The sequence below is a fragment of the Microtus pennsylvanicus genome, chromosome 2 (genome assembly GCF_037038515.1).
Source record: "Microtus pennsylvanicus isolate mMicPen1 chromosome 2, mMicPen1.hap1, whole genome shotgun sequence".
Taxonomy (NCBI): domain Eukaryota; kingdom Metazoa; phylum Chordata; class Mammalia; order Rodentia; family Cricetidae; genus Microtus; species Microtus pennsylvanicus.
Genome location: NC_134580.1, coordinates 40,719,021 through 40,746,948, shown reverse-complemented (window position 1 = coordinate 40,746,948; position 27,928 = coordinate 40,719,021). Strand labels below are relative to the sequence as shown.

The following is a 27,928-nucleotide window of genomic DNA, read 5'->3' as shown; positions in this document are numbered from 1 at the left end:
TGCTTTATGTGAAGTTTAATGGGTCATGCTAGTAGGAACATGAAATACAGTGGTGTTGAGGGGGATTTGAACTGTGGGGGCTTAAAAGTTTAAGAGGAGAAAAATATTAGTATGTGGCCTATAGTTCATTCTTGTAATATTTTGGCAAAATATGTGGCTGCTTTCTGCTGTTGTCCAAAAAATCTGCCTGAGGCTAAATTGAAGAGTTATGAATTAAAAATTTTGGCAGAGGAAGTTTCCAGACAAACTAATATTGACTATATTGATTGGTTATTAGTGGCCACACTTGTTCAGATTTATAATGAAAAGGAGGAAACTGAGCAAGTAAAAATACTAAATGTACAAGTTGAGGAGAAAAGGGGCATCAGGAAGTGGAATGGAGCTAAATCTTTCATTTAAGAAAATAACCAGATTGAAGAAAAGTTAAGTGGAATAGAGGGATTGATGACCTGAGGTTAAGATTGAACCCAGCTAAGCAAACAATTTGTGAAAAGGCATTAAAGAAAAGCTTAGGTCCAGGCGTGATGGTACACACCTGTATTAATCCCAGCACTTAATGCAGGCTGAGCTTTGCAGAACTCTGAGTTTAAGGTCAGCTTGGCCTGCAGAGCTAGTTTTAGGACAGCCAAGCCCAGCAAGCCATAGCACTTGACAGCTTCAGCCTCATGGTTCTGGCTTTAAAGTCAAGGATACAAGAAAGCGATTATATACTCTTCCTTAGTGACTAAGGAAAGACACCGAGATCAGGCATGTGTCAGGGATGTCCCTGTATGAAGGCCAAGAGAGAAATGAAGTTTCTGCATGAAGTTGTGAATGTGAAACCTGGATTACCTTGGAGACCTCAAGGTGTTTGATATGCCAGAGTCATGGGGTACCTGCTGAGGAGAGCTGCCAACCGGGAGTGGAACCAGGACAAGCGAAAGAAGTTTGTTGTCAAAGCTGAATGGAGTTGGAGATCTGAAGAATGCCTTGACATTAGACATAGAGATGCAGAGTTTGGAGTTTGCCTTACTGGTTTTTGGTCTTGCTTTGGTCCAGTATTTTCTTACTATGTTTCGTTTGCCATTATATGCTGGAAATATGTGATCTGCGTTTTCATTTTGATTTTACAGGGGATTACAGTTAGAGATTCCATGAGTCACAGAAGAAACTTTGAACTTCAGACTTTTAAACAAGTTTGAGACTGTTAATAGACTATAGGAACTTTTGAAGTTGAACTAATGCATTTTACATTATGATACAGCTATAAGCCTATGGTGGCTAGGGAGTGAAATATGGAGTTTTGAGTAAAAATGGCCCCATAGTCCCATAGGAAGTGGCACTATTAGGAGGCGTGGTCTTGTAGGTTCATTGTTGTTGGAGGAGCTTTTTCCCCGGGGGCTTTGAGTTCTCAGATGATCAAGCCAGGCCAGTGACTTACTGTTTCTTCCTGTTACTCATGGATCAAACGGTAGAACTTCCAGCTCCTTCTCTAGCACCATGTCTGCCTGCATGCCACCATGCTTCCCGCCATGCTGATAATGGAATAAATTTCTGAACTGTAAACCAGTCCCAATTAAATGTTTTCCTTTATAAGTGTTGCTGTGGTCATAGTGTCTCTTCACAGAAAAAAAAAAAAACTAAGGCAGCTGTGAAAGACTTTGAAGACTGGTGATGTAACTCAGTTATAGCTCTTGCCTAGCATGGACAAGGTCCTGGGTTCAGTCTCTAGCACCAAGAGAGGGAGGGAAGAAGGAAAATATTCAGGTTTCTGTGTTTGAGTTGGAAGTTTGGCAGAATATATCAAGCACTAAACTTTGAAGGCTGAAATTACATTTTTATTGAACTTTTCTTTTATCTAATCCTGTTCAACAAATCATGTGCTATGTTTTTTTTTCTTTTCTAATTAAAATTTAAGTAGTGGAGACATTATTTAAAATGTACATTTTATTTAGACTCATGTTTGGAATAATACAATACAGTTTAGACTGACATTTTAATCATTTCAATTAAAAGGAAAATCTTTTAGCATATGGCAAAGATGCTGTGGGTGTTCTAGAAGAATCAGTGCTGTTGGTATATTAAATGTATTTCTTCTAAGAATAATTTGGAATTTACAAACACTCCCACAGATTTAACACTTAGGTTACATTATGACTAACAAGGAAATAAAATGTTGTTGAAATTTAAATAGTTAGGCAATTAGAAAGCTGTTTTGAATTTTGCCCCAAATACTCATATTTTACTTGTCAAATATTCAGAGGATGTATAATTTAAAATAACCTAACCTAGCTTCATCATTATGGCTAGACTCATGAAACTCATGAGTTGTTATGAGAAAGACTGTCATCACTGTGCAAGGTCCCTTATGCTCATAGCCAGGAAGGATTGCTTTCCTTCAGTTCAAGGGTTCCTTTCTCGAAGGTATTCTTCCTTCGCTTATTTAACTGGATACTCAACTCTTTTATTTTTTTTTAAGTGCACAACTACAGGGGTAATCTAGCTAAACTCCTAGTAATGAGGGATATGGAGAATGAACCAGCCATCTCTTGTAAACAGAAAAGACTTCCAGTGGAGGGATTGGGACATCAACCCAGCCACAAAACCTTCGACCTACAATTTGTTTTGCCTGCAAGTTGTGCTGGTGTAAAGGTGGTGCAGAAATTGTGGGAGTGGCCAGAGGGAGCTTATCCCTGACAAGGAGAGCCTGGACCCAGAGACAGGATAGCCCAGATAAGAACCAAAATTAAATGGCGCAAAACAAAACAACAATAAAGACAAAACAGTATGATTTTGGTCTTTTGTTTTTCAAGACAGCATTTCTCTGTGTCACAACCCTCACTGTCCTGGAATTAGCTCTGTAGACCAGGCTGGCCTCGAACTCGCAGAGATTTGCCTGCCCCAGATGAAATGATTCCTAATGATATTCTGCTATACTCATACTAGATAGGAGCCTAACATAATTACCGTGAGAGGATTTATCCAGCAACTGATGGAAACAGATATAGAGACTCAAAGCCAAACATTAGGTGGAGCTCAGGGGATCCTGCAGAAGAGAGGGAGGAAAGATGGTAGGAGCCAAGATCAAGTATACCACAAAAACCTCCCATCAAAACAACTAACCTGGGCTCACAGAGGCTCACAGAGACTGAAGGGACAATCAGAGAGCCTGCATGTGACTGACCTAGGCCCTCTGCGTATATATTATGGTAGTGTAGCTTAGTGTTCTTGTGGGACTCCTAACAGTGTGAGCAGGGGACTCTCTCTGACTCTTTTTGCGTGCTTTCGGGACCCTTTTCCTCCTACTGGGTTGCCTTGCCCAGCCTTGATATGAGGGGAGGTACATAGGCTATTTGTAACTTGATAGGCAATGTTTGGTGGTATCCCTGAAGGCCTGCCCTTTTCTGAAGGGAAGCTAGAGGAGGAGTAGATGGAAGAAGTGGGGGTGGCTGGGAGGAGAAGAGGGAGGGGAAACTATAGTTAGTATGTAATATCTAAGAGAAGAATAGATTTAAAAAAATCTGCAGAAGAACTCAACCTGATTTTGCTTTATATTCAGGTCTTCATTGTGGACAGTAGGGTAGCAGCACATTAGTACTACACATATATTTGCAAAGTCACTGTAAATGTATATAAAGAAAGAAGAGATTTTAATAAATAGCTTTTACAAAACATAATTTGAAAAATTAGCCATTAAATGTACCTGGGTTTAACATGAAGAAAGACATTTTAAGAATTTTCCTCAAAAATTCATTCCTTTATTTATTCATCCATTTATTTATTTATCTATTTATATATTTTACATATCAGCTGGCAGTTTTCTCTTCCTCTAATCCTTCCAGCCCCTCCTCCATGGCCCCAATCCACTCTTCCATTTCTGTTTAGGAAGGGCAGGTCTCTCATGAGTATCCCCAAAGCATGGTATATCGGCATATCGTGCAGTAAGACTTACTACATGGGCTTTCCATGTAGTAAGGCTAGGTGAGTCGACCCAGTATGAGGAGTAGGATCCCAAGAGCCAGTAAAAGAGTTGGAGATAGCCCCTGTTTCCACTGTTAGGATTCCCAAGAGAGGACCAAGCTATACACATGTAGCATATACGCAAAATTGCTATCCAGCTGGCTCTTCCTGGTTCATAAAAAATGTTATTTCAAATTGGTTTCTCATGATGATCAAGAACCAGTGTAGAGTTGTAATTTTTAGTTTGTTTAAATAATAATAAAATTATTATTATGTTTTTCTGTGACAGGATCTCACTCTGTGTAGATCTGGCTGTCCAGAACTCATTCTGTAGACCAGGCTGGCTTTGAACTCTCAGAGATCCACCTCCCTCTTCTGGGATGAAAGGCATTTGACAGTGTGCCAGGCTAGCTTTTATATAATAGGAATCATTTCTATACACCTTCTTTGTGGTACCCTCCAGAGCTTGACAGTAAGACCCTATTGCTGTAGGCACCACATGGTGATTTTAAGCTGATACTGACCTGGAATCTTCTTTTCTGTTGGCTAGCTTTCACGGTGCTGGAAGGTGCTGTGCATGCTACCAGGGGAGAAGGTAATAACCAATCCTACTCAGCTTTGAACGCTGCCAACTACAATCATATCCATCTTGGAAAGAGATGCCATGATATAATAGTGCCATAAATGTCCTATATCTTATTATTTTGTAATTATAAAATCAAAGCCTTTTATTGTGGCACAGTGGTGCAAAATGAAATTTAATGCCCTCCACCCAGTGTCAAACACTATAGATTACATTTGAACTAGTATATTTATTTTAGCTTAAATTTATTGTTAAATTTACTATGTTTTTTATTATAAATTATTAAATTTATTATGGTTTAAAAATAACTGAAGTTTTATAATCATCAGTTTTAACTTTTAGGCAGAACCAGATACCCACTAGTTTTATGCATTTTGTTTGTAGCTGATTAAAAATAAAAATAACAATGTCTATTCAAGTTAAAACATCAATGAGAACTCTGAATTTCCAGAATTTTAATTTTCTTTCAGAGACAGGAAAAACGTATAGCAGCATAGTTATTTCTAGATATCTATCCTCTCAAAATCTTTCACCCTGGAGTTTTAAAAAGCTGAATAAGCCACAGCCCTACCCTCAAGGACTTATAGACCTCTGGAGAAAACAGATCAATACATTAAACAGATGATGGTGCTGTGGCAGAGAAAAGTGGCCTCTGCCCAACTTCAGGTGCAAATGAAGGACTTGCTTGAGAAATAATGCTGGGCAGAGGCTCCAGGTGAGCTAGCTGAGGAAGGAGCAGCAAGAGCAGACCTACCCTCTTGGTCGTAGTGGCTGGTTTGCCATTCATTACCTTTCCCCAAGGTGACATTGAGAAAAGACTGCTTAAGGCAGCTAGCTCTATGCCTATGCAGTGGTAGTGATAGACTGAAGACTCCTTTAAGAACTCTGTAGCAAAGACTAAGAAATGTATTTAAGTTTCCTCTACCCAAACTTCAAAACTCTGACAGTGTTTCATACTCTTTATGGAAAAATGCTGCATGAAGATTTGAAGTCATGTGCTTTATGTCATGTAGTTTTAGAAAAAGACACCAAAATTAATATGGCATTGATTATAAGGTAGATTTGTATCTATATGTAATGGCTATTCAAAATGAAAAGGGTTCTATGGAGACTTCTCCTTAAGAAACTGAATGCTCTTAACTAATAAGGCACAAATCAGTGGTTTATTAGGGTCCATGTTGAGCTTATTGATTTGCACTTTCCAACCTTGCCCGTTACCTCTCTCCACTTATTGCAAATTGACTTATTTATTTATTATTTTAGAAGACAGCAGAAGGGTGGGATTTCTGTAGATATATGTTTTGGTTTCCCCTTCAGGTAGTTAGTACAATTTTCCATTTTCTATGTTCCCATTCTTACCAATATTGTATCTTCCTACATTTACTTCACACTATAAAATACAGTGTTAAAGTAAATTTTGTGTTTTAAGAAGTCTGTTATCTTACTAAAAACTGAATAAAATAACAATAAAGTGTGTTTATGAGCATCATTTTATGATTATTGTTGCTAATATTGATAGTTGTATAAACTGTGGCCATCACTTTTTGTTCCTTATCATATGTAGAGAGCCTCTAGAACAGTGAATGTCAATCTACGTTTACGTAAATTACCATTTTATTTATGGCTAAAATAATTAGACCATCTTGAAATGTTAAATAACATCACTGGAAAATCATATTGCTATATTTATTTGCATTTTAATTTCCTATGCTTTTGTTTCATTGTTACTGGCATTTATTTTTAATAAGCTGTATCTTATTGCTATGTAACTTCTGTAGAAAGTGCGGGATTTTTAACTGTTCTTTGTTTCTCTAACAGAATCCTTTTATAGTTTTTTTCTGTTTCTTCAGATGTTCTCCTGTTCATTTTCTCTTTTGACCATCTCTTAGAAGATGCTTGTCATTTCAGGATTTTTCATATCCTAGTCTATCTTTTTCTTTTCTCAACAGATTATGTGTTAATAAAGGCCAGGGATTGTGTGCTGTAGTGATGTTTCCCTGCATATAGCTTAGTGTTTGAGACTTGGTAGGTGTCACTATCCTTGTGCAGTGTGCAGATGGCTGTACACGTGTGAAGACCTGAGCTCAGTCTTCATAACCCACATGAAGCCTCGAGTAGTGCCTGGCATCTGCAATCCTGCTCTGGGAATACAAAAATAGGCAGATCCCGAGGGCTCACTGGGTAGCCATTATAGCTAAAGTGGTAAGAGCCAAGTTCATTGAGAGATCCTGTCACAAAACATAAGGAGGGAGCAATACAAGACAGAAGACTGCTACCTACATGTCCATGCTAGTTTAACATACATACACAAAAATGAATTGCGTCTTTTCCTACACAGAATTGTTTCTGAGGCACATTTGAGTTTTAGAGGGTGCCAGCCCTACCCTCTCTCTGAGTTTAGAACAAATGGGATTATATAAATAAGAATATAAATACTGAAGTCAGTCTGGTACTAATGAAAAATGCCGGCTCTCTTGCTAGTATAGGTGTATGGTGATCCCATTGTGGCACCTTTGTTAGTCATCAGGCTTTCTACTAACTTCTCTCCAAACCCTGCCTTTTAGAACCATACCCAAGAATTTTCCAAGGAAGGCTGACTGAGACTTTTATAACTCCACAGTGGCCACGTACAGAGAATCTTCTAAACTTAGGCTCATCACATAGAAGCAGGGAGAGCAAATTGCTGAGTATGCATCTGAAAGATCCTTTGAGGGTTCATTTATTAATGGGTAAATATTAAACCTTTATAATGTCTGGGCCATTAGGTACTGAGTAGCTACTGAAGGTTCTTTTAGGCAGGCCTACTTTTAGTCAGTCCTTTAGACTCACCAGAAAACAGATTGTTTATCTTATAAACTATAGCAGAATCTTCTCTACCAGACAAAAACAGGAAATAAAAAGGTTTCTTAATACTGTAACCCTTCTCCCAGCATTACATGAAAATGAACCCAAGGACTGTGGTAAACGTAAAACAGTATTTGAAAGTACAGAGAAGAAAATCGCAGCAATCTTAGGAAAGGGGAAATTTTCAAAAGTTTGCCTGTGTTTAAGAATAAAGTACAAAAGATTTGTTCATAATTCTGTTTTATTTGTACTACTGAACTTGAGACTTTAGACTGTTTATTTCCAGTGAGAATCTTTCCTATGTCAGATACTCATGTCCATGAAGTTGCTCAGAAAGTCTATTTGAAGGTAGGTGAGGTGGCTGCATCTGAGGGCAAAGCAGATGTTCTAGAGATCTCAGCCACCAGGTCCTAAGGTGTTGTTGCTGGTGACAGAGTTAACTCTGTGAACTTCTTCTGTCAAATATTTTCTTGATGCTCTCATTTGTTGTTTCTGCCACTTCTGTGTTACATTTTAGTAACGTGGTTATTAAAATATAGAAGATTTGATTAATGCAACTGTACTAAAAGTTTATATAATTCATAAGGACAGCTGAAATAAAAGTCAATAAAAATATCATGTGCTGAATTCTTTACATTGTGATTCAAAGGGCTAAGTGGGTTTCTGTAGCAGGGCGCCTTTCAATTTGAATGTACATGATACTCATTGTGCAGGTGGGGCTATTGTCCTATTGTCCCGGGAATTGATACAATTGTTCACTTTTGAAGGTATTCTAGGAGGTTTTTCAGATTTATAGGCTATCTTAAGAGAAGCGTCTTGGTATTGCAGAAGCAATGGTCGGGTTTATGCTGGGGTGACGTGTACCAGAAGAGAAATACTCTTGAGTAGCAAAAGTAGTGGCAGTTGTACCATGGAGATGTGCTGATGTTGAGTGTGGTAGAATGATCCACATAATTGGGAATATGCAGTGCTACCAGGGAACTGAGGATGAATTCAAATCCAGGCATTTGTGTGATTTTTCCCCCCTATCTTTTGTATATAGCAAAAGAACTACTGTTTTCTGTAAAACTAGCTTTACAGAGTCCGGATATGTTATTAGGATCTGGATGTTAAGAACCACTTGTATGGGTTATTTGTGTTTTGCATTTGTCTTCTGTAGAACCTTGAACATTAGGTATTTCATGTTAATTACAAAATTCTTGTAATGAGCCTCTGACAGAGCTTACTGTACTCTTTGATATACTATGGTTGTGGTTATTGTATACTGGAAAAACTAGAAAAACTAAAGGTACATTCTTACAGGTCTCTTGTTTGTTTCCTGTCTTCCTCAGTCCTGGCTGGATTATTGATCCTTTTTCTCACTGTATCACATACCTGAAAATTTGACTACTTTATCATTGCCTTTAGGGATATCTCAGTATTTAAAAATAATGAATTGATAATCTGAGGTCATTGTTTGCCTAAGATGGCCAAAGTCTGTGCCACTGGTACCATCACATTAACCACCCCCTTACCTCTTGACACAAATGATATATTTTCTTTGCCATGACTTGTAGTGGTAGGAGCGCCAGGGCTGTGTTCGCAGCACCCGGCTGCCTGCTAGCTTATGCCCCGAAATAACAACACACAAATTGTATTCATTTAAACACTGCTTGGCCCATTTCTATCTAGCCTCTTCTAGGCTAACTCTCGCACCTGGACTAGCCCATTTCTAATATTCTATGTAGCACAGCTAGGTGCGCTTACCGGGAAGATTCTAGCCTACATCCATCCTGGGTTGGAGCTTCATCGCCTGTGTCTGCCCAGGAGCTGGGAGCATGGCGTCTCTCTGAGGCGTCTGCCCCTGAGAGGAGAGCTGTCTAGTCTGAGCTCACTTCCTCTTCCTCCCAACATTCTGTTCTGCTTACTCCACCCACCTATGTTCTAACCTATGAGTGCCAGCCAAGCAGTTTCTTTATTTTTTTAACCAATGACCTTCCTCCATCAATGACTGCCACCCAGCATATTTGAAGATGGTCTGTGATATTCAGCGTCCAGGAATATGTGTTCAGAATTAGTGAGCCACAGTCCATGCACTGGGTGTTGCAGAGACTGGTGACTTTTCTGTCCTGGCCACAGCTCTGGTTTCTTCATCATTCACTGGATCCCTGCATATTTGTTTGCAGACAAAGCTAGCATCAGATAAAATAAGAAAGAAGTTCTATCTTCTGCTTTTGATACATCCATTAAATTTTCCCAAATGATGATTTCTGAGAGTTCAAATAAAATAGGTTGTATTATTCATTAGAAGTCAGGATTATTCAGTGTTTTATTGCTCTTGACATTGGGCACCTCTGTTTAGGATTATTTTTAAAATGTCAAGTACGTATATTATACAACACAGTTAAATGTAGATATAAATCCACATATAGGGTTTATATTATTTCCTTTAAACACAGATTTTCTAGTTCCCACTATTTTTGTTTGTTTTACTTAGATTACAATATAGGGGAAGGTTGTTGGATATCGAGAAATAGCAGACTGACTAAAGAAGAAAAGCTAACTTAAAAAAAATGCCTGGTGTCTGTCTCAGAATAGTTTGGGAAAGCATGCATGCAGGGGTTGTATCCGTGCTACCCTATCGTAGAGCAAAGCATTGCAGTCCTGGAGGCCGTCTTCTAAACAGAGTTGGTACTTTAGTTCATTCATTGCACTAGTGTCCTTTCCACCTAAAAATTTATGTGTCTGGGAATAAAATCCTAGTGGTGAAATTGAGACCTAAAGGAGAGGTGGTACATGTGGAAAGACCTGTAATAAAATACTCCGCTAATGAATTAACATCCTTTTAAAAGGAACACGCTCCTGAAAGTAAGACTGTTTCTTCCCTGTCCTTTGACCTTCATCTAGTCACCAGATTCTTTCCATATTTCCTTCCGGATGGGATGTGTTGCTTTCAAAGCCATGACTCTCTAGAACACCGTTTTGTTTTTCCTGGAACTACACTTGCATACATGCATGCGTCTTCTATTTCTGTGCAGTTGTGTTTCACTGCCTCACTAATCCTTGTAGCTTGCTCCTGCTTGTTCTTCACTGAGCCCTTGGTGCTCCAGTTGAAGTGGAGGGTCCTTACTTGACTTCACTTGAACCACAAGTCTTTTCTTTCTGCTCTTAGTTTCTGTGGCACTCATGACTGCATGGCTCTTTTGACACTGAATATCTTTTGTCCTCAAATGTTCATGTCTCAGTTTAAAACTTAAGTTTTAATTACTGCGGCAAGTGGGTGGCTACCTTTTTAATTTCCACAGCTCTTATTTTAATGTAGTATTGTCTTACATATGGGGCATGTGTTTTGAGTGCAGTCATAACTAATGCAGTCATAGAACTAGAGAGCAAGAGGTGTACTGGAAAAAGGCATGGGTGAATACAACTGTAAGATGTTATGTATTCCCCCTTTTCCTCCCTCCAAAACCTCCAATATGCCTCTCCTTGCTCTTATTTGTTTATGTGCCAAATTGAATTAATCAAGGAATTAATATTTTTTAGACTTTCGTTTACATGACATTTTTGTTTTGTTTTGTTGTTGGTTGTTTATATGCATATTCTCTTTGCTTTTACAGTTAGTGCCCTGGAAAAGTTCAAATAGGATTTTACTAGAGCTTCATTGAGTTTGTTGGAAGGAATTAGAAGCTAGGATCAGTAAGAGAAAGGACTTTTAAGGAAAAAGAATACAAGTAGGATCATTTTCTTACTTAAACTCTAGAAATACATGGTTTTATTAAAGTAACAACGCAAATCTTTTAAGATCTTATTTAAGGCTAATTGGTATTAGCAGAATTTGATAGGGATATTATCAAGTTCTGCATAGTTTTATATTTAATGTCAGCAGGAGCTTAGATAAGCCCCAGCGCTCTACTCTGTTAATTAATTAGCAGTAAAGTGAACCAGATACTTCCTCAACAGCAGCCACAGGATCACACAGCAGGAAGATGAACTAGAAAACAGTCTTGCAACATGAAGGACTATGTTCAGGTGCCTGCAGCCGAGCTGGAGAAACCTTATGAATTTACTTCACCAGGGGAGTCATCCACATGTCTTTACCTGAGTAGGTCGAGTGATTTTATCTTATATGTTCTTGCCATGTTTATAAATACGGTATTCTCTTATTTGAATATTTAGAATAATTACTTCTGTAAATTTTATTGACATAGCTGTTTTTTTACTATATATTGCTTTTTATGAAATTGAGTAAGTTGAAATTTTTGAGCTAATTTTCTATGTCTTTTCGTGTGTGTGTGTGTGTGTGCGCGTGTGCGTGCGCGCGTCTATACCTGCTCATCTCTATAAATAGTTAGAGAGTGCTTGCTTGTTTGATGGTCTCACTTTACTGCAGACCGGAACTCAAGCTTTATACTGATTTTTTTGACCTGTGCTGAACACCAAGTTGATACTTGGTAAATAGCACATACCTCATAAAGAATTTGAGATAAGCTAGGTGGTGGTGGTGTGTGCCTTTAATCCCAGTACTTTGGAGGCAGAGGCAGGCAGATCTCTGAGTTTGAGGCCAGCCTGGTCTACAGAGTGAGTTTCAAGGACAGGCTCCAACCAAAAAAAAAAAAAAAAAAGAATTTGAGATCTTCAAAAATTGCTTCTTGATAAAATTGCAAAGATTCTGCTTACTAAGTAACTTTTCTTCTATTTCAAGTGTTCTCCTGTACTTGACATTGTTTCCAAACCCAAGTAAATGCAGTGACATAGACTTTCTACCTCAGCTCATAAATCATGGGAATTCTTTTATCTCAGGGCCACTATTCTTATGAAGTTATTGGTATTCAGGGAAATAATATCAGGAAAGAAAACTGATTGATCCATCCAATTCACAGTTCTTTCCAAGTAGCTGACATGGCCTTACCCAGGACATGTATCTATTCATATAAGAATTGGCGTGAAGTCTTCTAGGTCATTTAGGTCTTTTTCTGTTTATTAGTCTTATTTCTGTGAAGGTTTATAAGACAGACGTATTGTTTATTTGTTGCAGATTCTCCAATCTTTGTTCCATTTGCTTTGTAGTTTCAAAGTTCATCTATTTTTGACATATTTTCACAGTCTAGAATATATCCATTTTAAAATTAAACTATTTTAGAATATGCCAAGTTTGTGAAGTATAAAGAATGGTTAGTAACAGGGAGGATATAGGTTTGAAGGATATTATAAAACATTAGGGCATTTTTATATATTTAATCAATTATCAATGAACTCTTGAAAGCATCAGTGTAATGATATTGCTAAAAATGAGCTATAAATACCATCCCTGTGTTGGAGCCACGTCAGCTACTTGGAAAGAACGAGACTGGGAAACCTGCAAGGAAATCGTGGGAAAAGGTACAGGTAGATGTGACTTCCTAACGAGGTGACAGAAATAGAAAGTACAGCGACAAAGGCATTTTTGAGGTAGAGGCACACGGTCATTCAACAGATATCTCAGTGCCTACTGTGTCTTGTTCCAGTTGCTTGGGATTTATCATTGAGCAAAAGAATAATTTCTGCCTTCATCTGAGCTTGTATCCTGGCGAAGGGGGGCTAATGATAACCAATAAGCACACTGGGTAAGTTATTTAGTATGTTAGGTGGTAAGTTCTTTTAGCAAAAGGAAGTAGAAGAGAGAACGGGTTGTTCTAGGCAGAGGAAACAGGAGAGGCTCCTCACTTGCTGGAATAGCAGGGTCACTGTTACGACTGTAGTAAAGTGCAGATGAGACACAAAGGTAGAGAGAATAAAGGTAAAGGCAGATGTGACCCATGAATTTACTTAACAGAACAAATTTGATGTGTGGGGGGGCAGTTGCTTATTGTTCGTGCAGTCTTAGCCAACTGCTGTTTTTAGAAGAGGGAGAAAAGTTAACTTCCTTATTTTTGAATTTGCATGCCTTTTCACTTACTGGCAGTTTAAACTTATCTTTAAATGGACAGTGAGTATCTGGAAACATGAATTGCTGGGTCGTTTTATGATATTAATCTTTATACTCTTTTATTTTTTTTTTAAAAAAACAGGAGTGTGTTGCTGCTGCTCTGCTTTGCGTCCTCGCTACAAACGCCTGGTGGACAACATATTCCCTGAAGATCCAAAAGTAATTTTGATCTCCATCTACTGATCCTTCTCTTTGCTGACCCATTCTGCCCCTGCTGACCTCCCTAAGGTTTCCCTCGTTTCATTTCTCTTTCATCCCCACGTATCATCACGTGAACTATTATACTTTTCTTAGTTTTCATATGACTCTTGCTCACCTCTCTTTTTCAGATGTTAGCTACAAAGCTGAAATGGTAGATACATGGGGTCCTTTTTCATTTAGATAGTTTAGTAACACTTATCAAACACTTAAGATCGTGTGCCATATAGTGTGTACTCACGATGCAACTGTGAACACCGAATGGTTTCTGCATTCAATAAGCATATAGATAGAATACCAGCAATTTTAATATACGGAGGAAAATGTGATAAAGAAATGAAGTGAAGGATGTAGCTTGAATAGATCAGAACGATGGCCATTTTGTGATTAGGCGAAGAAGGCAAAGGAAATGAAGTCTAACACTTTCTCCAACATGCCCTCTTTTAGCTCATGGTGCTTATCTTTACTGTTGTACTTTAGCATATTGTCATCTCATTCATAAATACTGAGTGAGTGCCAACTACATGCCAGGCACTATGACAAACATCACAAAAGCCATGCTCGGCAAAGAACTGTATTTGCTCAGTGTAACAAAGTTCATGAGAACTGAGACAGGTCCTACCATGAGCTAAAAGATGTTCCTCACAATAGAAAAATCCCTCCAGAGAGTTTGTGGAGGGCATGTTGGAGAAAGTATGTGAAAGGTGTTTAAATAAAGCTGAGAGCTAGAGGCTTACTACTAGGCAGTAAGCCGAGTCGAAGAAATCATGACCAGCAGAATTGCAATCTGATTGCAGAGTAGCAGATTTTAGCAAAATAAAGTGCAAAATATGCTTGTGTGTCTTCACTGAAGAGGCAGCCAGAGGCTGTCAGGTAGCCACATAGAAAAATTATTAATTGTAGATTCATCATCTAACCTATTTTCCCTCCTTTTCACCCCATCCAATAGATGTAAGCATAGTTACTTAGACTATACCTGGCAAGAAATTGAGGGTGATGGTTGATTCACTTACAATAAGATAAGAAGGATCATTGAGCTGCGTATGGTGGTGCCCACCATTAGTCCCAGTATTTGAAAGCAGAGGCAGGCAGATTTCAGTGAGTTCAAGGTGTGCCTGGTCTAGGTGGTGCATAACACAACATTCAGGGCTATGTAGAGACCCTGTCTCAAAAAACAAACAAGAGAATCATTGGAATCATCTTTAGAAGATAAAGACTTATTAACACACATTACAAATGTGTTGTTGATACTAATTAAACACAATTCTGAATATGCTTTAATTGATAAATTACAATGGATTTTTATGATACTAGCAAATTTTGAATAGTTTAGAAAGCTGTTTGTAGGGGTTTACTAAGCAAGCTTTGGGTTCAGTCCTCAGCTCTGGAGATGAGAAAAAAGCTATATGTATGTTCACTGTTGTAGATATAAAGTACAAATTACATATAACATCCAGTGCATTTAAATTGAAGCACGTTTGTTTGAAAAACTTTTAGTAAAACATATTTTATTGTCTTACATACTGCCAGCTACTTCTCTTTAAATGAAAGTTCTAGAGGCAGTTATTGTTTTTGAAGGTCCTTTAAGCACTGCCTTAGCAGGATATTTTTTTAGCTTTTAAAATGTCCTGATCACATAGATTTTAATATTAGCACCAAAGAGTTTATACCCAGACAGGTTTGGTAGAAATGTGGACTAATTTACAGTCCTCAAAGATGAGATGTAAACCAGGCAACACTTGGAATGAACAAATGAATGAATGAATAAATAAATAAATAAATAAATAAATAAGAAGATTATAGATTGTGTATTTCTTGTTATTGTTTTCAGGATGGCCTTGTTAAAGCTGATATGGAGAAACTGACATTTTATGCAGTGTCTGCACCAGAGAAGCTTGATCGAATAGGTGCCTATCTGGCAGAAAGGCTGAGCAGGGATGTTGTCAGGCATCGTTCTGGGTAAGAACACTAAGTACGGCTAATAATCTCTTATCATTGAAACTTATTTCTAGGTGAAGTTGTCTTGTAAATTTTTGCACCAGGTAGTCAGACAAAAACAATATACAGAGGATAAAACCTTGCAACAATATGCAAAGAAAAGCATGAGACCCTGTAGTTGCTGCAGCTTCTTTCTCCTGTGATCATGTTTTATGCAGGGACTCGTTTTATGAACCATTGCTGCTAGCTATAGCATTTATCAGTTTTGTTAGCTTCTAGTGGAAAATAGTTTTAAAGATGTGATACTGTGTTTAAAAAGTCTGTGTCTAAATTGAAAACAAACCAGTATCTGTTATCAGGTGGTTTTGATACAGCTTCAGCCTTTCCTTTTAGAGGAGTGAAGGTGAGTTGTGTCAGGCTGAGATTGTGGTGTCCAGACTTGGAATGTCCTGTCGGTTCCTGTGCCTGTTGATAAAGGAGTCCCATCGTAACCATTCTCTACTTAGAAAAGTTAGAATTTTGGAGTTTGTATTGAAAATACTTCCTATTGTGACATTTTATCACCCTGGTTTTTTAGAGTACTCTATTCTCCAAGTGACACATTGGCTTGTTGTACCTCTGCTTTGTCACTTCTTAGGACATATCAGTGGTTTTGTACAGGTAGTTTGATAGTTGATCATTAAAAGTTAACTAAAATGGAATCTAAATTTTATTATATAAAATCTTTTAAACTTGTTTTATAAAGTGAATTTTATTGAGACATTCCCTTATATTGATTTGCTGTTGCTGGCACTATTTTATCTATGAGTATAATTTATAAATATTCTATTTACAAATATAAGTAAAATATGTTGCAGATAGAGAGATGAATTGTTGTAATAAATATTTAGAATATATACAAATAAATATGGTTAAAACCATGAAAAGTGTTCATGGTGTCCAAGGCAGATTACACAAAGGTAGTGTTATGGTAGCTTGATGTTTCAGGAGGAAGTAGGGTAGTGCAGTCTAGCTTTGGTGTACTTCTCCTTTAGGACTTGTATATCTAAAACTCGGTTTTACTTAGTTTACTTTGCCTTTTTATGTTCTGTGCATCTAATTAAGCCTAATTATTCTGGTGAAAAGAACACAGAGGATTTAAGAGTGCTGGACATTTTTGACATTGGTTTTTTCTTGAATTTAGATATGTTCTAATTGCTATGGAAGCGTTGGACCAGCTTCTTATGGCCTGCCATTCTCAGAGCATCAAGCCATTTGTAGAAAGCTTCCTTCATATGGTAGCAAAGCTCCTGGAATCAGGGGAACCAAAGCTTCAAGTTCTTGGAACAAATTCTGTAAGCTAAGCTATTGTTTTCTTATTAAGTTTAATCAGTGCATCTAGAATTAATCTCTTCTTAGAATGACTATTTGATCGAAGGCAATTTCCCAGTCTGGGCATTTGGACAACTAGTACAGAAGGCAGTGATTAACACACACTGTCTCTGGTGTTGTTTGTTGTTCTTCATAGAATCTGTGATTATTAATCTATCGTCATGGAACACTTGCCTCTCAATGAGTCTATTCCTGTCGGTTTTATTTTCTCTGACTTAACCATTACAGTGCTTAATTTGTATACTACTGTTTTACTTTACTGCTTTCCCAAAAGCAAGAGCTTTATTGAGCAATGTCTGATTTATCATTAACAGTTATGCAATTATCATATGACTCGACAATTACGCTGCTTAGCTTATATCACCAGGGTGGAAAATCTATGTCTACACATAGACTTGTAAACCAATGTGCATAATAGCCAAAAAGTGAAAAAAAACCTCCTTATGTCCATGTTTAGATGAATAGATAAATTAGAATGTAGTATGGTGTTTTATTGTGGTTTTGTTTTTGTTGTTGTTGTTGCTTTGTTTGTTTGTTTCCCTTAAAGCTTCTTAGCATTATAAGCTTTCTACGTGTCTCTAGGTCAACTCTAGATCAATGTCTATCCAAATCCTTATTTTTAAAATTCTTCATCTGTTCTTAATACAAGTATTTTATCAGATATGTGACTTGCAGTATTTTTCCCTAGTTCTTTAGTTTGTTTTATACTTTATTGATGGTTTGCTTTGAGTCACTGAAGTTTTTAATTTTGATGAAGTTTAGATTTTTTTCTTTTTTTTCTTATGTGCTTTTAATATTTTTTATAAGAAATTATTGCCTAATCCATAGTCTTGGATTTGCCCCTAAGATTTCTTCTAAGGCTTTTATAGTTCAGTTCTGTTATCTACTTCAAGTTATTTTCATATGATTGCATTTAAGTTAGGGGTTCTATATTATGTGTATATTCACTCAGATAGCCCACTATTGTTTGGGGTATCTTTTTCTCCCTAGTACTTGGCTATGAAACCAACATTTGTGTTTACCTCCTTAACACTTCTGAATTGTTTCTACTCACTACGTTTTTTTAAAACATAGTTTTTAAATAAAAATGGAAAATAGCATGCTGTGATAATAAAAATAAGTGAAGTTTTAGTCTTTCATTTCTGCTTTCATTTTATATTTTCAGTCTTTCTGAGGAAGCTTTAAGTTATTCAGCCTATGTGAATATTTTATATTCGTACCCATAGTGTCCTAAAAACTACCAGAATTCCATGACTTGTTGTTTAGACATGGTCTTAATTATAGTTCTATTGATGTCAAGAGACACTGTGACTAAGGCAGTTTATAGAAGAAAGTATTTAATTGGGGGCTTTCTTATAGTTTTAGAGATTAGTCCATGATTATCATGGCAGGAAGCCAACAGACATGGCCGTGGAGCAGTAGCTGAGACCTTTATATCCTGATCCACAGGCAACAGACCTGGGCTTTTGAAACATCTAAGCCCACCCCAAGTTACACACCTCCTCCAACAAGGCCACATCTCTAACAAAGTTTTACTACCTAATCTTTCCCAACAGTTTTCTAACCAGGGACTAAGCATTCAAACATGAGTCTGTGGGGAACCATTCTCATTCAAACTGCCACAGGTATAAGTTCAGATAAAAGAAGAGGTGATGTAGGTTGGGACGCACTGTGGATCTTTGTCCAGTTGGCCTTGTGTTGCATGTGCTAGCCTTGTAGTCTTTGCAGCTTGGCTAACCTTTATCTCAGTTTCTCATCCAGGAAATGAAAACTCAGTTTTGTATGATGAGGCCTCTGGGTGTATGGCATATCAGTACAAACGTTAGAATATGTAATAGTATAATTCATTCAAAACCCCATCATGATTTTGTCCTTTTGTCTCAGGGATAAATAGTTGGTATTTCCAGATGCAGTTGGTGACATGATGGGTTTAGTTTTGGCCATGATAGCTCCTAGAGGTTTCTCCTATTTCCTTTACAATTAGATGAAAAGTTTAGGAGAAATGGCTTAATAGCTAGGGGGAGGGCCACAGTGTGAGTTCCCAGAAGTTTCTTTACTTGTAGCCAGCAATGCCATTAGTATTACATTAATGAGTCATTTGGGCAAAAGACAAAAACCCTCCTAACCCACCTTTAGTGTATATTAAATCAAATCATCTTGAAAGTCTAATTTTAATTTTGGAGTGGTGTTTAGTATGTTATATCATCAAATATGATGGATGTTGATTTATTATTTTCAATATTTATTTATGATATTTGTATATTTTATTCTAATTTATGGCATTTATCTCTTTATGATAATGATCCAGTATGGCAATTATAGACAAAATTTACTTAGGTTCTCCTTTTTGTCAGAAATTGTGCTAGGAAAAAAAAAAGACATGAAGTTGGGAGTGGGTATAGGGGAGAATTAGGGGTAGATCTTGGAGGAGTGAATGGAGAATGTGATTAAAATATATCTAATTCATATAAAATTCTCAAAGAATTAATAAAATTTGTTAATCACTTTAAATCAAAAAAGAAATTATATCAGAAACTTATTCTTACTCCTTTTTGCTGTAAATCACTTCAAAAATAAGTATAGTTATTTAATTATACCCATATATACATTGTTTCAAAAAATGTTTTAAAATATTCATAAAGCAATTTTAAATAGATACACTTTAAACATTCCTAATCAGAAATCCGAAATGCTCCAGAACCTTCAACTTTTTGAGCTCCGTGTTAGAATTTTCAGATTAAGGATGTTCTATGGTAAAGTTGAACAAATACCGTATGCATTCAGTGCAAATATTCTGAGATCTGAAACATTCAGGTTCCAAAGCTGAGTAAAGAATAACTTTGTGATCAGGCCTGGAGAGATGGGCTAGTGGATAATAATGCATACTGCACAAGTAAAAGGATTGAAGTTCAAATCCCTAAAGCCCATATAACAGGCCTGGTAAGGTCTCGTGTGCCTGGAATCACAGTGCTGGACAGGGCTATAATAGGAGGCTTTCCTTGTGGCTTGCTGGCTGCCAGCCTTGCGCCAAATTTAGTGAAGAGTCTGCCTGCAGAAAACAGACAGAGGGTGATAGGACACCGCACCCACACAGACACTCTCCCCTGCCTTCATGCACACACAGGGTTTCGTTTACATACACAAACAGGAAAAAAAAACTAGAACATAGTTTGTTAAACATAGGTACATAATAGTTATGAATGTCAACACTTTGCAACATTGGTTCAAGTTTATTTTGTTTGTTCTTTTAGATAAACAATATGGTGTATACTAGGCTCTTTAAATATATTACAGAATTTACTTCAAATTAGGAAATAATATTCCTTTTTTACGTGTGAGGAATTCCAGTCAAGCACAAAAAGAATGTGGTACCCGTAGGAGGAGTCAGTTCTAGCTCTTGCTCCAGAACTTGTGTTTATAAAATCTGTGTTATAAAAGTGTCCCATCAGTTTTGTGTATTGTGCCTCAGGGAAAGTGTAGATCATTTTCATGTTTTTGCTTGACTGACCCTTGCCACTATTTCATCCCTCATCTCTAATCTTAATCTTTTTTTGAATACTGTTGAAGGATATCCAGAGAGAATAGTCAGTGAAATTAGTCATTACAGTAAAACACTGGCCCTCAACAAGGGACATGCTTTCTCCCTGTCTCTCCTCCCATGTTTGACAAGTGTTTGAAAGCATTTTGGTTTGTTGTACAGTGGAGACAGAAGTTTAGGTGTAATCCAGGAGATAGAAACAATGCTCAATATTCTGCAGTCTCTCGAGAAGGTCCTGCAGCAGAAGCTTTATCCAGCCCCTAATTTTAACAGTGTTTAAAATGAGAAATCCTACATCTAAAGTACATCTGCTACTACCTTAATTACACCTTTTGAAACACATCTATTTCCTGTTTTAAATTTTATGATTTATCTGCTTCAGTTTTTTATTACTGTATGGTATATGTATGTGTGGAGGCATATGAATGTGTGTATGAGTTTCCACACCCATGCATGTGGAGGAGAGAGTTAGACATGACTATCTTTCTCTAGTGTTCACTCCATTTTAGAATTAGCCCAAGAGAGCTTCAGGTTTGAAGAATTAGAATGTCTGTGAACGGGGGAGGCTCCTCTGGAATGGCCTCATGTTTTATATTCAGTTCTTTATACTCAAGGGCAATTGGAGCTGCCTGCAATAAACGGTTACTTAGATTATCATTGTATGTGTAACTTTCAATAAATAATGAAAGATTGAAAGTTTATCTTCTGAAACGTCTCCTTTATATTTAACGAAGGTCTGAGTGTCCATTTTTATTTCCAATCTCTTCTGTTATAAAAGTATTATATTTATAATAGCAAATTTGAAAAATGCAAAAAAGCATAAAAGTAAATTTCTCAGGAAATTAACCGGGTTGCAAGGCTCTATTGATTTAGAAAGTTGTATTATCAGTTTCCCAAAAGTCCATTATTACAAAATCTGTTCTGTACATATGCAGTATGTGGTGTTCCATGTGTTCCATTTGCTCATTAGTGTAATAGATAAAGAGGATAAATGTGTTTACATACTTTTAAAAAGTGACATATATTGTTTGTATTGTTATTTTTGTTTTTTAGTTTGTCAAATTTGCAAATATTGAAGAAGATACACCATCCTATCATAGACGTTATGACTTCTTTGTATCTCGATTCAGTACCATGTGTCATTCCTGTCATAATGATCCAGAAATACGAACTGAGTATGTACTGTTTTACTTCATGACTTCTCTTAAGTAATTAATAGTAGAAGTTTTTGGATATTGTGCTTCTATACTAGATAATGATTATCAAAAGTGTGAGCGATGCTCATGAAGTATTTTTCTGTTGTGGTTAGAACATAGAGCATTCGGCTGAAGTTTCAAGATGAGAGTGGTTGAAATTCAGAATCCTTACTTTTGCCACGAATGTCCCATCATCCATCCTGCCTCGGTTTCTGTCATCCTTTCATTTTCTCCTATTTTCTCTATCTCAGCCAAATGGATCTCCTTGCTGTCCCTTGAACCCGCTAGGCATGCTACTCTTAAGGGCATTTAAAAAGATAAGTTCTCAGTCTAGGGCAGTTTCCAGGGACTCCTGAGTCAACGTATTTGGGGTTTCCTCACTTTACTCAAGGTTCTCCCCATCCTACCTCCTAGTTATTCCTTATCTCTTCATTTTTTATTCTGATTTTTTGTTTGTTTGCTTGTTTTTAATTCAGGACCTCTGTGCAATCCTGGTCATTCTGGAACTTGCTGTGTAGACCAGGCTACCCACAAACTCACAGTGATCCTGTCTCTGCCTTCTGAATGCTGGGGTTAAAAGTGTGCACCACCACTCCTACGCGCCTTCTTCTTCTTATTAGAGAGTAGTGCCAGGAGAGCAAGGGCTTTGTTCTGAGGACTTCTACATCACTAAGCACTTTCACAAGTGTACTCCCACTATGTACTTGTACTTTTTGAATGCATATTACTGAATTTTTGTCACTTTGAGGTTTTCCAGACAGCTGAGATGCACAATAAAAGTTTATAGTTTCAATTAGTAAAAATCTAGACTGTGATCTCAAATATAGGTAATTTCTATATAGAAACAAAAGGCTTTTAGTTAAAGTTAAAGTCAAAATGATGTTGATAAATAATACTAGTTTGAGCATTACTGTAACCTAATTCAGAATGATTGTGGGAATTAGGTAATGAAGTCATTATGTTCTCTTTGAAGCAAGCAGTGTACAGAATTGTAACCAGGAATTTGCAGGCCCCCAACTGCACAGTGAAAGCAAGTATGGAGTTATCTGTCTTTGAAGAAGGAAGGCTGAGGAGAGACTTTAACAGTTGGTTTTTCAGATGTGATTTGCCTAACTCTGTAATTAATTCTCCCTCAATATGATCTATGGTATTTGGAGTCTTGCTGTATATCACTATGTGATATCTTAGACAGAAGGATACTGTTATTGCCATATATCTTCCTGGCCATGTCATCAGTACTAAAATGTTATTTCCTAAGGGACATTTTAATAGTGACTTTGAATGTTTTTGATGATAATATAAGAAAATGTATTTTTTTTATTTTATTGAGAAAAAGAAAAAAAAAGTTTCAGTCTCCTCCCAGCCTCCCATTTCCCTCCCCCTCCTCCCACCCTTCTTCCCTTCCCCCCACTCCTCTCCCCCTCCCTCTCCAGTCCAAAGAGCAGTCAGGATTCCCTGCCCTGTGGAAATTCCAAGGTCCTCCCCCCTCCGTCCATGTCTAGGAAGGTGAACATCCAAACTTGCTAGGTTCCCACAAAGCCAGAACATGAAGTAGGATCAAAACCCCATGCCATTGTCCTTGGCTTCTCATCAGCCCTCATTGCTTGCCATGTTCAGAGAGTCCGGTTTTATCCCATGCTTTTTCAGTCATAGTCCAGCTGGCCTTGGTGAGCTCCCAATAGATCAGCCCCACTGTCTCGGTGGGTGGGTGCACCCCTCGTGGTCCTGACTTCCTTGCTCATCTTCTCCCTCCTTCCGCTCCTCATTGGGACCTTGGGAGCTCAGTCCAGTGCTCCAGTGTGGGTCTCTGTCTCTATCTCCATCCATCACCAGATGAAAGTTCTAGGATGATATGCATGATATTCATCAGTATTGCTCTAGGATAGGGTCATTTCAGGTTCCCTATCCTCAGCTGCCCAAGGAACTAACTGGGGACATCGCCTTGGGCTCCTGGGAGCCACTCTAGGTTCAAGTCTCTTGCCAACCCTAAGGTGGCTCCCTTAACTAAGAATTGTGCTTCCGTGCTCCCCTATCCAACCTTCCTTTATCCCAATCATCCTGTTTCCCCAAGTTCCCCCCCTCCTCCCCTTCTCACTTTTCTCTCCCCATCTCCCCTTAACCCCAAGATCCCAATTTTCTCCCCGGCAATTTTGTCTACTTCCCATATCCAAGAGGATAACTATATGTTTTTTCTTGGGTTCACTTTCTTATTTAGCTTCTTTAGGTTCACCAATTGTAGACTCTGTGACCCTTATTTATGGCTAGAAACCAATTATGAGTGAGTACATCCCCTGTTCATCTTTTTGGGTTTGGGTTACCTCACTCAGGATAGTGTATTTGAGTGAGAAATTCAAATGCAAGATTACCTTATTTTTGGGTATTTATTGCCCCCTAGTGGAAAACTTTGTCTTTTGGTCATACCTTCATATTTTCTATTTTTAATATTTTAAATATACACATAAGATGTTATTAAATTAATTAAAAATTTTCTTACTGTATTCCCCCTCCTCTCTCTTCCCTCCAGTTTCCCCCCACTTCTCAAAATCATTGCCTTTTTCTTTTCTCTGCCTCCTTTTTTGTTTTTTGGGTTTTTTTTTTTTTTTTTTTTTTTGGTTTTTCAAGAAGGGGTTTCTCTGTGTAGCCCTGGCTATCCTGTAACTTGCTCTGTAGACCAGGTTGGCCTCCACCTCACAGAGATCCACCTACTTCTGCCTCCTGAGTGCTGGGATTAAAACCATGCACCACCACTGCTCAGCAAATTTGTGATTGTTTTATATTTGTGTGTGTGTGTATACATAACCTGCTGAGTCCATTTAATGTTGATTATGTATATTTTTTTAAGACTGACTAATTGGGGGAATCCTCTTCCTTTCAGCCTTCATTAATTGACTGTAGCTCTTTAAGGATGGGACCCTGTGCACACTGACATTAACTGGTGCTGTCATTGTTCAGGTCTTTTTTTTTTTTTTTGCAAAGTAATTTTTTTTATTGATAAAAGAATAAAGAAAAAAAAAACAAATTTCCACCTCCTCCCAGCCTCCCCTTTCCCTCCCCCTCCTCCCACTCTTCTCCCCCTCCTCCCACTCTTCTCCCCCTCCTCCCACCCCTCTCCCCTTCCCCCCACTCCTCTCCCCCTCTCTCTCCAGTCCAAAGAGCAGTCAGGGTTCCCTGCCCTGTGGTAAGTCCTAGGTCCTCCCCCCTCCGTCCATATCTAGGAAGGTGAACATCCAAACTGGCTAGGCTCCCACCAAGCCAGTAGGTTGCGTAGGATCAAAACTGCGTGCCATTGTCCTTGGCGTCTCATCAGCCCTCATTGTTCGCCATGATCAGAGAGTTCAGTTTTATCCCATGCTTTTTTTGGTAATAGTCCAGCTGGCCTTGGTGAGCTCCCAGTAGATCAGCTCCACTGTCTCAGTGGGTGGGTGCACCCCTCGTGGTCACGACTTCTTTGCTCATGTTCTCCCTCCTTCTGCTCCAAAACACAATGACTTCTCGAATTTTGCATGCAAATGGATGGAAATAGAAAACACTATCCTGAGTGAGGTATCCCAGACCCAAAAAGAAGAACATGGGATGTACTCACTCATAATTGGTTTCTAGCCATAAATAGGGGTCACAGAATCTACAATTGGCGAACCTAAAGAAGCTAAGTAAGAAGGTGAACCCAAGGAAAAACATATCGTTATCCTCTTGGATAAGGGAAGTAGGCAAAATTGCCGGGGAGAAAAGTGGGATCTTGGGGGTGGGGTGGGAAGGGGGTAAGGGGAGATGGGGAGAGAAAAGGTAGAAGGGAAGGAGGGGGGACTTGGGGAAATAGGAGGATCGGGATAAAGGAAGGTTGGATAGGGGAGCACGGAACCACAATTCTTAGTTAAGGGACCCACTTTAGGGTGGGCAGGAGAATTGACCCTAGAGGGGCTCCCAGGTGCCCAAGCTGAGGTCCCCAGTTAGTTCCTTGGCCAGCTGAGGATAGGGAACCTGAATTGACCCCATCCTAGTGCAATACTGACGAATATCTTGCATATCATCTTAGAACTTTTCATCTGGCGAGGGATGGAGATAGAGACAGAGACCCACACTGGAGCACTGGACTGAGCTCCCAAGGTCCCAATGAGGAGCAGAAGGAGGGAGAACATGTTCAGGTCTTCTTTAGGAAGCCATATTGTGATTTCCTAGGTACACCTTCCCTGTATCATATTGAAGACACGATTTAATAGCAGGCATCCTGGATCCTGGTTCCTCTATCTCTTACCATTTTTGTCCCCCCTCTTCTGTGATATTCCTTAAGCCTTAGGTGTTGGAATTATGCTGTAGATTTTTTGAAATATTTTATATGCAGATGCAAGTGTTTGTAATACTTTTTCATACTTCTGGATCTTTCATGTGTGTGTGGGGGGGGGTATCTGAAGTTCCAAATTGCCAACTTTTTATTTCAATTGCTGTGAAACAAACGAGTAAATTAATATTGTTGAAGTTAGGCATACTTTTTTCCTGTTGTTACTTGAATAAATGCCTATTTGTTCAGGTTATTTACATTTCCTTTCAGGTTCTAACTTAGGTTCTTATTTTTTATCCCTTTACATTTTAGTAAAACCCAGTCATACAGAATCTTCAGACTTCGGCAGTAGGAGATGAGGCTCTGAACTATCATCTTCTCCCCCTCCTTACACACCCAGCTTTAATTTTTTCTCAAAAAAACAAACAAATACAGCAAAACCCCCCTAAAAACAAGAAAAATTAAAACAACATTAAAACAAAAAAACTTCACCAATCTGTAATCAAATCCAGATGCACACATGCAGATGCATACACACAAACACACCAACAACGACAACAACAAAAACCAAACTGTAGTCCTTTATATATTGGTCAACTGCTTCTGGGCAAGAGGCTTGTACTGGAGAGGTTGATATACTCAGTATCCCTCTATTGGAATAAAACGATTTTCCCTCTCCCTGCAGGTATAAGTGACAGTTTAGTTGTTAACCTTTACCCTAGGGGGCTAGGTTTTCATCCATCCATCCATGCATTTATTCATCTTTTAAGAATATAACAAAAATAATATATAAGGTAAAGCGAAAACTATCATATCAAAGTTGGACAAAACAAACCAACAGAAGGAAAAGAGCCCAAGAGAAGGCACAAGTATCAGAGATCCCACTTACTAACACACTTAGGAATCCCATAAAAACTCTAAATTGATTAGCCAGCACTCCCAACTATTTTCTTTCTTTCTTTCTTTCTTTCTTTCTTTCTTTCTTTCTTTCTTTCTTTCTTTCTTTCTTTCTTTCTTTTTTAGGACTTTCTCTAGCCTTTTTCTTTCTCTCCCAAAGCTAAGAATATTTTTAAACACACTGTAAACCACTTAGAGGGTTTTTTTTGGTCTGAATCTGTCTTTACTGTATATGTCTATCATTTTCTGAGCACATGAGTCTTTAATCCGCTAGCAGCATGACTAGGATTAAAGCTGCAGCTTTAGCAACTGGCTCTGTCCCATTCCTTAGCTTTCTGTGAGTCTAGCTTCCTGGCAGAGGTACTGTCAGGAGCCATGCTTATTGCCACAACTTTGTGTAGTTTTCAAGGCCACTACCAAGAAGCCTGCACAGGCTACTCATAAACACCATTGAAGTGTTTGGTGGCAGAGCCTCTTAAAAGAGCTGCAAGATTTTATCACTAATGCTGAGTCAGGAAGCCCTTCTTAAAGGAGCTGTGCTTCTGCATACCTCTAGCAAACAGAGCCCAACAGACAGTGATGCTACCAATAAGCCTTGCTTGACTCTCTTCTTTTGTGTCTAGAATCCCTTCCCAAGTTCTCACAAGTTTAATGTGGATATAGTTGCTGAACATTGGGTACCATTTGTAGATGGAAATTTCTGTCTTGCCTGGTCCCATAGCCATTCAGTTTCAAAGAAACACAGAGGCTTATATTAATTATAAACTGTTTTGGCTTATTAGCTTAGGCTTATTATTAACTAGCTCTTACAACTTAAATTAATCCATAATTCTTATTTATGTTTAGTCATGTGGCTTGGTACCTTTTCTTAGTAAAACATTCTCATCTTGCTTCCTCTGCGTCTGGCTGATGACTGTGCACTGCCTTTCCTCTTCCCATAATTTTCCTAGTTTGGTTGCCTTGCCTATACTTCCTGTCTGGCTACTGGCCAATCAGCATTTTATTAAACCAGTACGAATGACAAATCTTTACATTGTACAAGAGCTTTATCACACAGCAGATACCCTTCATCCCTCTGACTTTTATACTCTTTCTACTTTTTCTGAGAGGTTACCTGAGCTTTCAGGGGAGGAATATGATCAAGACACGTCATTCAGGGCTGTGTGTTCCAAGGTCTCTCACTCTTTACTTGTTATATAAGTGT

The 27,928-nt window shown here is 38.2% G+C and overlaps 1 protein-coding gene across 4 annotated transcripts in view; it reads left to right on the top strand.

Annotated features, from left to right (window-relative positions):
* Positions 1–27,928, top strand: part of Efr3a (EFR3 homolog A) — an 83,790-nt gene that overhangs the window by 16,093 nt on the left and 39,769 nt on the right. Inside the window, exons 2-6 of one of the 4 annotated variants that reach the window (XM_075960904.1) lie at positions 11,306–11,447; positions 13,393–13,538; positions 15,340–15,467; positions 16,630–16,780; positions 21,409–21,530. In XM_075960904.1, the coding sequence (XP_075817019.1) occupies positions 15,361–15,467; positions 16,630–16,780; positions 21,409–21,530 (380 nt within the window). In that variant the 5' untranslated portion in view covers positions 11,306–11,447; positions 13,393–13,538; positions 15,340–15,360. The remainder of the gene's footprint in view (positions 1–11,305; positions 11,448–13,392; positions 13,539–15,339; positions 15,468–16,629; positions 16,781–21,408; positions 21,531–27,928) is intronic. The other 3 variants (XM_075960901.1, XM_075960903.1, XM_075960902.1) reach the window with 3 other exon arrangements.